Source organism: Diabrotica undecimpunctata, chromosome 3 (genome assembly GCF_040954645.1).
Source record: "Diabrotica undecimpunctata isolate CICGRU chromosome 3, icDiaUnde3, whole genome shotgun sequence".
In the NCBI taxonomy this organism is placed as follows: Eukaryota; Metazoa; Arthropoda; class Insecta; order Coleoptera; family Chrysomelidae; genus Diabrotica; species Diabrotica undecimpunctata.
In genome coordinates, this window is record NC_092805.1 from 62897285 (window position 1) to 62910492 (window position 13208).

Genomic DNA, 13208 nt, shown 5'->3' on the forward strand with positions numbered 1-13208 from the left:
AATATTTTCAATCGGTATGCGTGCTGCTTAAACAACACATATTTTATATATGGTGATCAACGGTACAAACAAGTTGAAGGGGCACCGATGGGTTCACCGCTATCTCCCGTGATAGCAAATCTTTTTATGCAAGACATAGAGGAACGGGCAATAAGAACAGCAGAATATAAACCCAAACTATGGCTTAGATATGTGGACGACACTTTCATCATATGGACACATGGAGTAGACAAACTTACTGCATTTCTAGAATACATTAACAGTATCCATCCCAAGATCAAGTTTACGATGGAATTAGAAAGTAATCAGCAACTACCTTTCCTAGACGTCTTAATAATAAAGAAAGAAAACGGCAACATTGGATATACAGTGTATCGAAAACCAACTCACACTGACAGATACCTACATGCAGATTCACACCACCATCCTGCACAATTGAATTCAGTCATAAAAACTCTGACTATAAGATCTGAACGACTAACAGACGAAGAACACAAGAAAGAAGAAATGCAGAAAGTTACAAAAGCGTTAAAAAACAACGGCTTTTCCACACACAGAATCGAAATGGCACGAAGACCACAAAAAACAACAAAAGAAATAAAAGAAGACGAAAAACCGATTGCCAAAACCACTCTACCGTATATTAAAGGCACAACAGAGAAGATAAGCAGGGTCCTGAGAAAACACAAAATAGAGACTGTCTTCAACACCGACAGAAAAATCGCGAACATATTACCATCTGCCAAGACAAAGATTCCCCTAGAAAACCAAGGAGTATACAAAATTCCCTGTGGAGAATGCGATAGAGCCTATATTGGACAGACAAATAGAAGGATCCAAGTAAGACAAGAAGAACATCGCAATGCCATCGAACGTAAAGAAACGACGTCATCCCTAGCCCAGCATTCTTTAGCTACAGGACACAAAATTGACCTTAAACATACGGTAATGTTAGCGAATGTCGAAAACAAGAGAAAACGAATTAAGAGAAGCCATAGAGATAGAAAAACAAGAAAATAATTTAAATTCTCGAGGACGATGCCCAAAGATTGCCAAGAACATGGAAACCAATTATCCCGAAGAATAACGCAAGAACGGAATCGACCAAGACCCCGCCCACTGACCTGCGCACTGGACCAATTACAAGAGCGCGCGCAACGCACAGTAACTACAAAAGCCAGCTGCCCAACACCCGTTAGCGTCACTTCCACTCGAACATCGACAAGAAGCAGACCATCCAGAGAGACTTGAAAATGGCAAGTGAGATCTTGCCGAAACGTCGTCAAAATGGTTTTTATCAAAACCAACAACATTTAACGCGGAGTCAAACCCGGAATACCATTGATATAATATATATATATATATATATATATATATATATATATATATATATATATATATATTCGTGGTAAATTGCCATGGTAAAATTCGTGGGTGAAATTGCTAAATATTTATATCGGAATGCATATATCAATTGCGCTTGGTCACGTTGAAAGTGGCTTTTTTTTGTCTAGTGAACCTTACATTTGTACATGTAAGGTTCACTAGAATCCCCAAAATTGTGATAAAAAATTTAAGTACAAAATATTTAAAAAAATTACCTGGTTCAAAGCCTATGACTATAAAATAAAAAATGTGAATGCACTAATTTGTATATTATACTCATATACCATATTACTGCAAATTTAGGCGGCCCAAAAAGAACTATTAGTAAATTTAAATCAATTACCATATGATTGACATTTGGGGTGTGGGGTCCAATGACAGCGATTAGTAAATATACCTTACGGGCAGAAAATTTGGTGCTATGACGAATACTGAATTTATATTTCAGTTGATTAGGCTTATTTCAAACCAAGCAAGTCCAGTCCAGTCATGTCCAATCCAGTCAGATACTCGAATTTTACAGTAAAAACATTAGAAATAACACACATCAGAAAACATATCAGCAAATTATCAACAAGAATTATGAAAACCGACATATTTGCCCATAAGCTGAAAAAAAAGATTACATATTCAATAATATACTTTAAAAGACTTTTATCGTGTTTAAACAAAAATAAAATAATACTTCACAATAAAAAATTATGTTTATTAAACTTTTAAATTTAAACAAACATGAATTGTAAAAAAAAACAACAATAAACATTGTTTATTATTACTCACAAATTTTATTAACAAACACTTATTATTAAAAAAACAGTTGATGAATAATCTTATACTTGCAGATTGCAGTCTTTAAATAATTTAAATAAACTCAATACGCAAATTACTTTAATTGAAACTTTAATCTCCCAACATAAAAAAATGATAATTAAATGAATATTTAACTGCAACATGAACGAATCCCATTGGCCATTGTCTAGTTTTACTTAAATTAACGTTACAAACAAAAGGAATTTCGGCTATTAATTTAATTGGGAGTTAATTGTTATTCATGAAAATAATTTATAAAAATTTTAATTCTTTAAAAAAATTTCGATAAAATAAAACAAATCAACCGCACACAAAAACATTATCAATATAAAATATTAGTAAAAGTTTGTTGGCCTTCGAAAATAGGGACATAGGCTTGGAGAAAAACAAATTTCGAATTCCCGCTCGGACTTCCCTTTCTAGCAATCCAAAATAAAGTGTGATTAACCCCGTCGGCAGAAATCAGATCAGGCAAAAAAGTAAATTACGAGTCGGACTTTATAAATTTATGAAAAAAAGGTCTTTTAATATCGCAATTAATTAAAAACGAAGACTGAACATCTTACCAGAAAATTGTAAGTCTTTCGATCATAACTTAAGGCTGTTTTAGCAGTTCAAGTACACTGCGATTTGAAATGGGCGTATCACTTACTTTTCTACACTGCTTACGCGAGACCATCTTTACTCAGTGCCGCCGGCCAACGGGTAGTTTAATGACAACAAATACATTATTCTCCATTCAAATTAGTTTTAACACGAACTAATTGACCGTACGTTCATGAGATTTGACGTCACGAAGGCGATAACGATGAAACTAAGCGCCGATGATGAGTAACACGTTTCACTATTAGATTGCAGTATTTTTTAGCAGTTTTCTTTAAAGTTGGAACACGCTTTTCTCGATTATTACTGGACACAGAAAGGTGAAACAAAAATCAACGATTACAGAAAAAAAAACTCTTTCGAGTGATGGGCGTAAAAAGTTTGGTTATAATAGATCGTTAAACAGTATATTCCAATTTTTCAACAGAAGTTTCAAAAAAATAAAAAAGTAAAACCATCAGTTTAAAGGCAACCTAATTTCGAATAACGTGTCCAAATTTCGAGACATTTTGTCGGTAAATAACAGAGAAAACACTGTCCCTAGGTTTTGGGTGCACCGATAAAACAGCCTTAACTACAAATATACACGTCTGAATGCATATTGATATACTAATAACAACTGACAACTGAGAACTAAAATTGGATTTTGGCTTTTTTATAATTTCATCCTGAGCTAATTAATTTTTGGGAAGGGAAGCGTAGTTTGGTTCAAAATATTTGTTTCCTTGAGAAAATAATAACGCTTTAGCTTTAGCAAACATAATTCATTACAAGAATAAATACTTAAGTACAAACACTTACACGTATTCGAAGCAATCAAAATTAATAATCTCTAGATATAGTTAACTGAAAATACAGGTCCGTTAAGAGTTTTAAATTCAAGAAATTCAACATGCCACACACTTTAAACTTTTTACTTTATGTTTTTCTTTCAGAAACTATTACTCGGGTCAACGAAAGGGATCTACTGTTTAAAAGATAATTTAATATGATCTAATATGAGTATACATTTATGCATTGATGAAAATTTATTTCGACTTCTTTTTTAACAATAAAAAATAAATGCATCAAGCAAATTACCTTTTTTTATTGCTTTACCGACACAAAAAGGGTATTTGTCAATTAAAAATTTAACAATCAATGTTTTAATAATGGGTATGACCTCCTCTTGCATTAATAACTTCTCTCATATTAGGCATAGATCAAATCAAGTTCGCTATTGTTTCTTGTGGGATGTTAAGCTACTCTTCTTCTACTGCGGCAATTAGCTGTGGGATTTAGTTTGGAGTATGAAGTCTAGCTCGAATTCTTTGTTTTACTCATCTCAATAATGTTGTATGGCATTGAGGTCTGGACTGCAGGCTGGCCATTCCATTATCCGAAAACCGACTTCGGTGACGTAATCTTGCACAATTCTTGAGGTATGCGGCTTTGCATTGTCCTGCATAAAAATAAATTCGTCTCCAATGTAGTCAACATAAGGTATTTGCATTGCTAAAATCTCCTCTAGATGTATCTAGCACCCGTTAAATCTCCTCGCTCGTGGTGACGATTATCCCTACGAATGAAAACAAGGTTTATACCTCCATCAAGACTACGCTTTTCAATACAGCATTCTCCATATCCCTCTCTTCGTCTTAGGTACACATTCCTTCTTCAGTCGCTATCATATTCAGATCATTTCATCTGAATACAAAACAGATCCTCATTGTTCCAACGTCAAGTTCAGATAATCCCAAGCGAAACGCAAGCGTGCTTGACAATGAGCTGCAGTAAGGCTTTGACCAATCGCAGGTACTAGAGGAGTCATTATTTCCTCCAGTCTTCGTCTTACTGTCCACTGGCTATTATTGTTGATAAAATAAAGTGATCATCACGAGCAGTTGTAAATCGCTTTCTACCTGTTTCAGATCGTCTATGAAAGGATCCGGTCTCCTCTTCCCTACCTGCCTTCCTCCCTCTAACGTTGAGATGCTCTTCGAGCAGCTGCACGTGTCATATCCATTTTCTATTAATGCAATTACTTAGGCGGCTTTCTCTGGTATAGTATCCATTTAACTTACACACACTTGAACACTAATTAATTATGACAAACTAACAATATGCAATTTTTAGTTTCAAAGGCAGTAATAACAAATTTTGACAAATTTCTTGTTATCTGAAGCCAAAATAGTTTTCGTCATTGCCTCATTCCCCTTCTTAGAAGAAGATTTAATATTACTGTTTAAACAACTATATCCACTTTTAACTACATGCATCTCTACACTGATGACTCCACAAGATGCACTTAGTGTGAAAGACTTGACTGACTTGATTTTAATGAACTTGACTCGACAGGACTGGACTCAATTGGACTCGCTTGATAGATACGAAAATAAGCCTTTAAGATGCAGTCATGATAGATTCGATTTCGCTGGCACCAAAATTGTATTATTTATCAATTATTATGTATTTGGAAACACTGAATCCCTTCTTGAAAAGTTTAAAAAATTTCGTTAATTCTACTATAATTAAAATATTAAAACAACTAATACACTTATTGCAACTATGGGTTGGCTAGTAATATTAAAGTAATCTTAAACACGTTGCTATTAAATAACTACACTGAACAATGATCTTTAAATTTCTCTATTTTACAAAAATAAAAAAAATATATTATTAAACACTTGCACTTAGTGTGAAAGACTTGACTGACTTGATTTTAATGAACTTGACTCGACAGGACTGGACTCAATTGGACTCGCTTGATACGAAAATAAGCCTTTAAGATGCAGTCATGATAGATTCGATTTCGCTGGCACCAAAATTGTATTATTTATCAATTATTATGTATTTGGAAACACTGAATCCCTTCTTGAAAAGTTTAAAAAATTTCGTTAATTCTACTATAATTAAAATATTAAAACAACTAATACACTTATTGCAACTATGGGTTGGCTAGTAATATTAAAGTAATCTTAAACACGTTGCTATTAAATAACTACACTGAACAATGATCTTTAAATTTCTCTATTTTACAAAAATAAAAAAAATATATTATTAAACAAATGAAATTATTAAAATATTAAATGATACAATACATAAATAGTTTCTTCTGAGCTTATTTGCTCCAACTTAACAAAACTAATTTAAAAATAAAAAAGCACGGCGCTTGGGGAGTGCCGACAGAAGTGAATAATTCTTAAAGCGTGTTATTCCTATATATAGGTTAATGAAATTGTAAGTCTGCTTATTACTAAATTGTTAATATTTTTTATAATAATACTACAAATTTAAGTTACTTAAAATTTAAAAAATCTTAGTTTTTTTCTATAAAAATTTTGTTTAATGATTTTAGTAATTTTTAAAATTTGTTAAATATAATACCTGTAGAAATAATTCATCATGTACATTTTCATTATTATCTTGTATTTATGTTTAAATATTTCATTTTGATTATCATTATATTCTAAAAATATTCGTTAATAATGGAAGGGTATATTAATTAATTTTCAATAAAAATTTCCAATTATAAATACTTATCTAAAAACGACTATAAAATTTCTAAAATAAACTTTTGTTTATTTTAATTAATGTTATTTATTTAATTTTATTATATTTTATTTATTGTCATTTAATTTTATTTATTTTATTTCATGTATTTTATTTAACTTTCCTTAATTTTATTAAATATAACAAAATTTTATTTAATTTTTGTTTAATTTTATTTAATTTGATTAAATTTTTATAATTTTTTATAATTTTTTATGATTTTTTAAAAAATTTATGTTTTATGATTTTGATAATTTTTTATAATTTTTTCAAATATTTTATGTTTTATAGTTTTTTATAATTTTTTTAATTTTTTAAATTTTTTATAATTTTATTTAATTTATTTTATTTTATTTCATACAAATATTAAAGTGTATATGAATGTATAATATGTATATTACGGTATATCGCAAGGTTACTACACCCGTCTTGATTTTTCCAGTCACGGTAAATAGAATTTCGGGCCCGTGCAAAACAGCATACCGAGCGATAAGAAGTATTTACTTCAAAAAGCTTTAGAATGTTATTCTACATAAAATTTTTGAATACTTTAGGAGAACTAAATTTCAGAACATCGATGCCTCCGAGGTCCACTTAAGGTTGCTAATTTTGTTTCTTCGTAAATGTTTTTTTTTTTTCTATAGTTAAGTATATATAAATACCGAAATTTGTATATAAGACTATTTTTACATATTACGATACATCGCATCTGATTTGAACTAATTAGTGCTTTATACCAGCCCATTTTCTGTGTCCATAATTTGTACATATCTTTGCTTCTGTTATCACATGTTTAACCTATCAGCATATTTTCACAATAACAGGTATTTCACATTGATGCCTTGAGATCAGTGTTTGTGATCTCTTTCGATAATATCCATTTAATTTTGTGTCATTGCTTAATCATTTTCTTAATACAAAATTTAGGTAACCGTAATTTATGGTTGTGAGTTCTTATTTATTTGAATGCTTCTCTCTCCAATATTTTTTGATAGACTTGATCAATCTTCGATGCTTTTAATTTGATTAACAATTTTCTTCAAATTCTCCTTTAAAATCATTTCCTTCTTTATTATCCCATTTTACTGTTTTATTATAAAATTATTTATATTTATATTATTTAATTTAATTATTGTTCTACTTTTTCTAGTTCCCAAATAGTCATACCTATGTATCTACCGCTTTTCTCTGGATTATGCAAAGTTCTTATATCTTTGTAATGTGACAATTCGCCGTCATACTTCTAGCAAAATTTAGTCTTTTGATGAATTTAACCATTTCTTGTTCGATTTAATCTGTCCAGTAACACCATTGTGTACTAACTGGTTACCAGCAGGTTCATTGCCGAAGTGGTCACATAGCCAACAGTATGACATTCCTCACGTGACTTGTTTTTAAACAAATTCTACAAAGTTTAAGAACCTACATTCACTTACGCTTCTTCTTTTTACTTTAATGTTTCAGTTTCCCCTTCGCCTAACATTGTATTTTTGAGTCTATTTTTAATTTGTTTGAGATTTTGTTGAGAGTGATTAGTTTATTTTTGATAACTCATATACTTTGATAGCAGATGATGCTGTAACACTATTTTCTCATTAGTTTTTTTTATTTTCTCCTTCTTTCCCTTACCCAGAAATCTTCTCCTATTATCATCTTTATTCAATCCCTACATCAAACCACAGTACCATTATACCTCGAAATACCTTTCTGACTATGAACGAACATTATTACTATCACTCACTGCCTTGTCTGGACCTGAAGCCAAATTTCTACTGCACTGTAAGAAATTTTAGTGCTGGAATTGAGAAAGGAGACTTACTTCATCTTTCAATTATTGCAACTACAGGTCAGTTCTACGACTTGCCAAAGGACTCCCATCCGAATATCTGAGAACTTAATTCAACAAATTGATAATTTACGTTGCCATTATGGGCATTTCCAAATGGCATTACATTAATAAATCAAGCGAAAATTAAGATGATATGGCAGAAGACAAATGTTATCACATTAAAAGGAAATTTCCTGATGTCCATTTCTTATCAGTGCCAGTTCAAAGCAGAGAAAAAGACATCTATTATTAATATATTTATAATATATTTACTTATAGGAAAATAGTTATCCAATTCTCCTACCTGAGTTAACAGTTCCTAATGTCAAAGAAAAAAAAAAGTGCCAGAAAGTTATTTTAAAAGATATCTCTCTCGATAAGATCCACACAATCCAAAGAAAATAGAATCAAATTTAACCTGTGGCACTAAAACATATAAAAGACCGTCCCGTCAACCACTGGAGTATTACAAAAGATATCTTACTAATAACTATTGTTATCTCAATAGCCATCCAGTATATCAAGAAATTTCTATCAAAAGAAAATCCACACTTAGCATAAGATGACCAATCTACAGAAGAAAATGATCCTACAGTTTCTGTAACTATCCAGGAGCAGTTTTCATTCCACGACATAGCAAAGAACTCGCATGGAATGAGTTGAATTTTTGTAATTGCTGGTTTTATTTCAATATTTGGTTTTCTTAATTTTCATATAGTCAATCTGTTCATAAACTTTATAAAGGAAATATTACTCTTGTATTTTAATTACGAACTTTGTAATTTTAAAAATAAAATAAAAGTTTTTAAAAACAAGTCTAATATTTCTATAAAAAACTTCGCATCACGAAAAATGCAACTACCAGAAATTAAAAAGGCAGCTGAAGTATTTAACGGCTTATGGTCATTTACAGCGATCCATTACTCTTTCAGCCATAGACCCCATCCCCACATACATTACAAATTTACAATTACATTTATAAATTACAAATTAAGTTTTTTTCATTTAGCTACCAGAACATTCACGTGAAATAATTTATATGCCAATACAACGTTTGCAGGGTTAGCTAGTATATTAACAAATATATTAAGTTAGGATTTAATAAGTTTTTCGGACGTCCAATTTTTTCCACAATACGAATACTCTCTCACCATTAGATAATGATTATGATGCGACTAGAATAACTACAGTTGTAGCTGCTTCTTCAAAGGTTTTAGAGACTAGAATAATTACAGTTGTAGCTACTTCAAAGGTTTTGAAAGGCAAAAAACAATGACGTGTGAGTAAATTAATGTCAACTGAAAGAGTTCAGTTAGTTACCATGGAAAATCTATTTTAGCTGTCGGTACTTTAATTCCACCAGTTTTTGCATTCCCACGAGTAAATTATAAAAATAATTTTTAAAAAAATGTCTCTAGAATGAAATTTGGGAACTACGACTGAATGGTTCAATAGTGACCTATTTATAAATGTCGCTTTTCTTTTTAACACAAGTAGGTGTTGAAAAGATCTACCTATTTTATTATTTAATATACGACTTTAATATAAGAGTTTAAGTCATTAACTTTTGTAATTTTAACGGTACATTATTACGTTGCGTTTCTGCAGCCTCATACTCCACATAAGATGCAACTTTTAAATGTAGGAATCAATTTAAATCGAACTGTTAGGTTGCATCTCAGGACTGGTGTCTCAAAAGTCTAGGAAAAATTAAACATTTTCAAATTAGAGTTTTGTATCTTCTAGTATTACAGGATTGTCAAGTAACAAAGATATATAGGTAATACGCAATATGTTATAAAAAATTAGTATAGTTAGCTTTAACGAATTAATAATTACCTTTCTTAGAACAACTGTACGAACGTTGGGAAATTTATCGTTAAAATATTCCTCGGATACCTAAAACAAAATAGTAGTGTCATATTTATAATAATTGTAATGCAATAATTAATAAATAGTAAAGAGATATATATTATGAGATATATATATACATACATATATATATATATATATATATATATATATATATATATATATATATATATATATATATATATATATATATCTGTATTAAATTACATATTTGTTAATGCTTGTAACATAATTAATAGCTTGTAGATAAATACCAATATCATCGAAGAAACTTAGGGCCCCTCGTACTCACCAGTAGTCTTAGAAACTAAGAAACACGGTCTTCTCGATTTTTGTATAGACTACAAATGATTAAACTAAGTTACATAAAACGAGAGTTATCCATTGCCAGGTGAGTGATCTCTACAGGCTCCAGGTTCTACCATTTGGTCTTTTTAATGCTTCAGCTTAGTTTGATACTCTGACGGAGACGGTTGTTGCAAAATTTTAGTTAAGTATTAAATATTGACCTAAGTCATGAAATAAAAAGGAAACTAGAAGTTTTATGGGGCTTTATTCATATTACCGAAAATTTATTAAAGGTATTGACCCATTGCTAAGCCCCTTTATCGACTAACCGAAAACAACATTGAATTTGACTGGAAACCAGATTGTCAAAATACTTTTTTTGATTAAAAAAAAAATGACTTACAACAGCACTTATCCTAGCTAGCCTATCCACGAGACAATAAAAAATTGCCGTTAGATTGTGACGCATCTCAGCGTGGTATTGGCGCCGAAGCTATTATAAAAGGAAAAATAAAAAAGACAGAAAAGATTTGATTTCACGTACAAAGCGTCTATGTATCTGTTGATACGTATTTCGACTTAATAAGTCTCATCAGAACAGTTATTCATAGCCGTTCTTAACGTGAAAAATAATCTTCTCCGTCTTATTAGGAAGCAACAATAAAATGGCTTCGTTATGGACGCAATAGCGACATCTGATAGAAAAATCGGTAAGATAGTTTCGAAACAAATTCAGATTTCTGCTTTAATCTGGAGCCTTTTAAAAATTGCAAGGCATAGCCAGACGTTGATAAAGATGTTAATAGAGACATGGGGAATCTAAAATTTGCATTCCACGACATGTCTCCTCAACTAAGCAGAAATCTTTAACGAATTTGTTTCTTGTACTCATACAGAGTAGATCCGAATAAAATGAAAAAGACAGAAAAGATTTGATTTCACGTACAAAGCGTCTATGTATCTGTTGATACGTATTTCGACTTAATAAGTCTCATCAGAACAGTTATTCATAGCCGTTCGTAACGTGAAAAATAATCTTCTCTGTCTTATTAGGAAGCAACAATAAAATGGCTTCGTTATGGACGCAATAGCGACATCTGATAGAAAAATCGGTAAGATAGTTTCGAAACAAATTCAGATTTCTGCTTTAATCTGGAGCCTTCTAAAAATTGCAAGGCATAGCCAGACGTTGATAAAGATGTGAATTTGTTTCGAAACTATCTTACCGATTTTTCTATTATAAAAGCTATACTCGCTATTATAAAAGTCCTAGAATATGTCCATTCTTTCCTTTATAATACAAATTTTGTAGTTAGAACTGACCATAGTAGCTCATCAATTTTAAAAACCAGAAGGACAAATGGCTCGGTGGATAGAGAGACTATAACAGTATAACTTCGACGTAGTACACCGAAAAGGGCGTCTCCATAACAATGATGATATTCTTTCTAGCCGACTCCGTTTTAAACGACAATGCCAATACTATAAAAGACTTAAAGAAACATAGAATATAACCGAAGAAGTAAGTCTTCAGCCTTAAAAAGTCAAAAGAAAGATAAGAACTTAAAAGTTATACGAAGATGGCTTAAAAAAAGAATAAAATGCAGTGGAACTATAAAGTCGTACTGGGCTCAATGGGAATCTCTATATTTTTTCAATGGTCAAAATCACACATTAAAATTGAGTTCCAAGGACCTCATAGCAGTTTATCTAGAGGACATTTTGGAGTCAAAAGATCACTTGCCAGAGTGGGTAGATCACAGGTATACTGGCTCAATTGTCACCGAGATGTAGAATATTGGTGTAGACACAAAATTCCCTAGAAGAAGAAGTCGTGGTAAAATGGCACAATATCTTTCCTTCTGGAGAGCCTCTTGTACGACTTGGAGTGCAATGAATATTCTCGATTCACTTCCAATGATAGAGAGAGGAAACAAATACTTCATGGACTTGCTGCAGCGGCTATAGCTTCATGCAGCGGCTATAGCTGCAGAAGCATTTATAGCACACGTAGTATCAAGACCTGGTGGGTATTAAGAAAACTTACAATTCGCCTCTCACTTATGTTGAAAGACATAATATAACCGTTTATCAATACCTTTCAATGTTTATCGCTAATAATAAAAAATATTGGAATACTTGAACTTCTCAATTGCTGCTAGCCTATAAAAGTTCCGAACATAAAGCGAGCAGTTATTCTTCATCGATGATGATCACCAGAAGAGAAATAAAGCTTCTTCAAAATCTTATTTTGGAAGAGTGCCTCTCTACGAAGAAGAACATTTATCCCTGACGTACAATGATTTGAAAGAAAAATTGAAAAAAGTCTACGAATGTGCTCGTAAAAGTTTGAGGATTCAACGAGCTTTTAACAAGGGGGAATAATCCAATTTTGATAGTCGCTGCTTATTTCGAAAGAATCGTAGATGATGTATTAAGAGAAGCCATACTTAATTTTAAATTATTATTTTTGCAAGTAAAGTTGGTTTTAAAATGCTACATTTTTATTTGTCTGTTGGACATATGCATATTAATAACATGGTATGGGTCATTTGGCTCATATGGCTAATCATGAAATCTCAATACGTACTTGGCTTTAATTTTTGGTTTAAGTTGACTTTATTGTTAAAGGTGGAAAGATGGAAGTGAAAAAAGAGAAACAAAATTAGTGGTTATAGTTAAAGTAATTGTTACTAGTAAAATAAACTCATCGCATAAACAAATCAACTTACCTCATCGATATCTGCAATAGGAAATTGTGTAATAGGCTTAACAGCTATATCGTCTATTCCAGTTTTTTTTCTGAAACAAGTAAAATTTTTGGAAAAAGGTTTATATTAAATTGTTTTATACAGTGCTAGTCAAATGCCCCCTCCTTCTCGTAGCTTTT

General features: G+C 31.3%; 1 protein-coding gene across 1 annotated transcript in view; it reads right to left on the reverse strand.

Moving 5' to 3' along the window:
* Positions 1-13208, reverse strand: part of LOC140435622 (inactivation-no-after-potential D protein-like) — a 162155-nt gene that overhangs the window by 52378 nt on the left and 96569 nt on the right. Inside the window, exons 9-10 of the mRNA XM_072524360.1 lie at positions 13051-13120; positions 9998-10057 (exon numbers count right to left, since the gene is read on the reverse strand). Of these exons, the coding sequence (XP_072380461.1) occupies positions 9998-10057; positions 13051-13120 (130 nt within the window). The remainder of the gene's footprint in view (positions 1-9997; positions 10058-13050; positions 13121-13208) is intronic.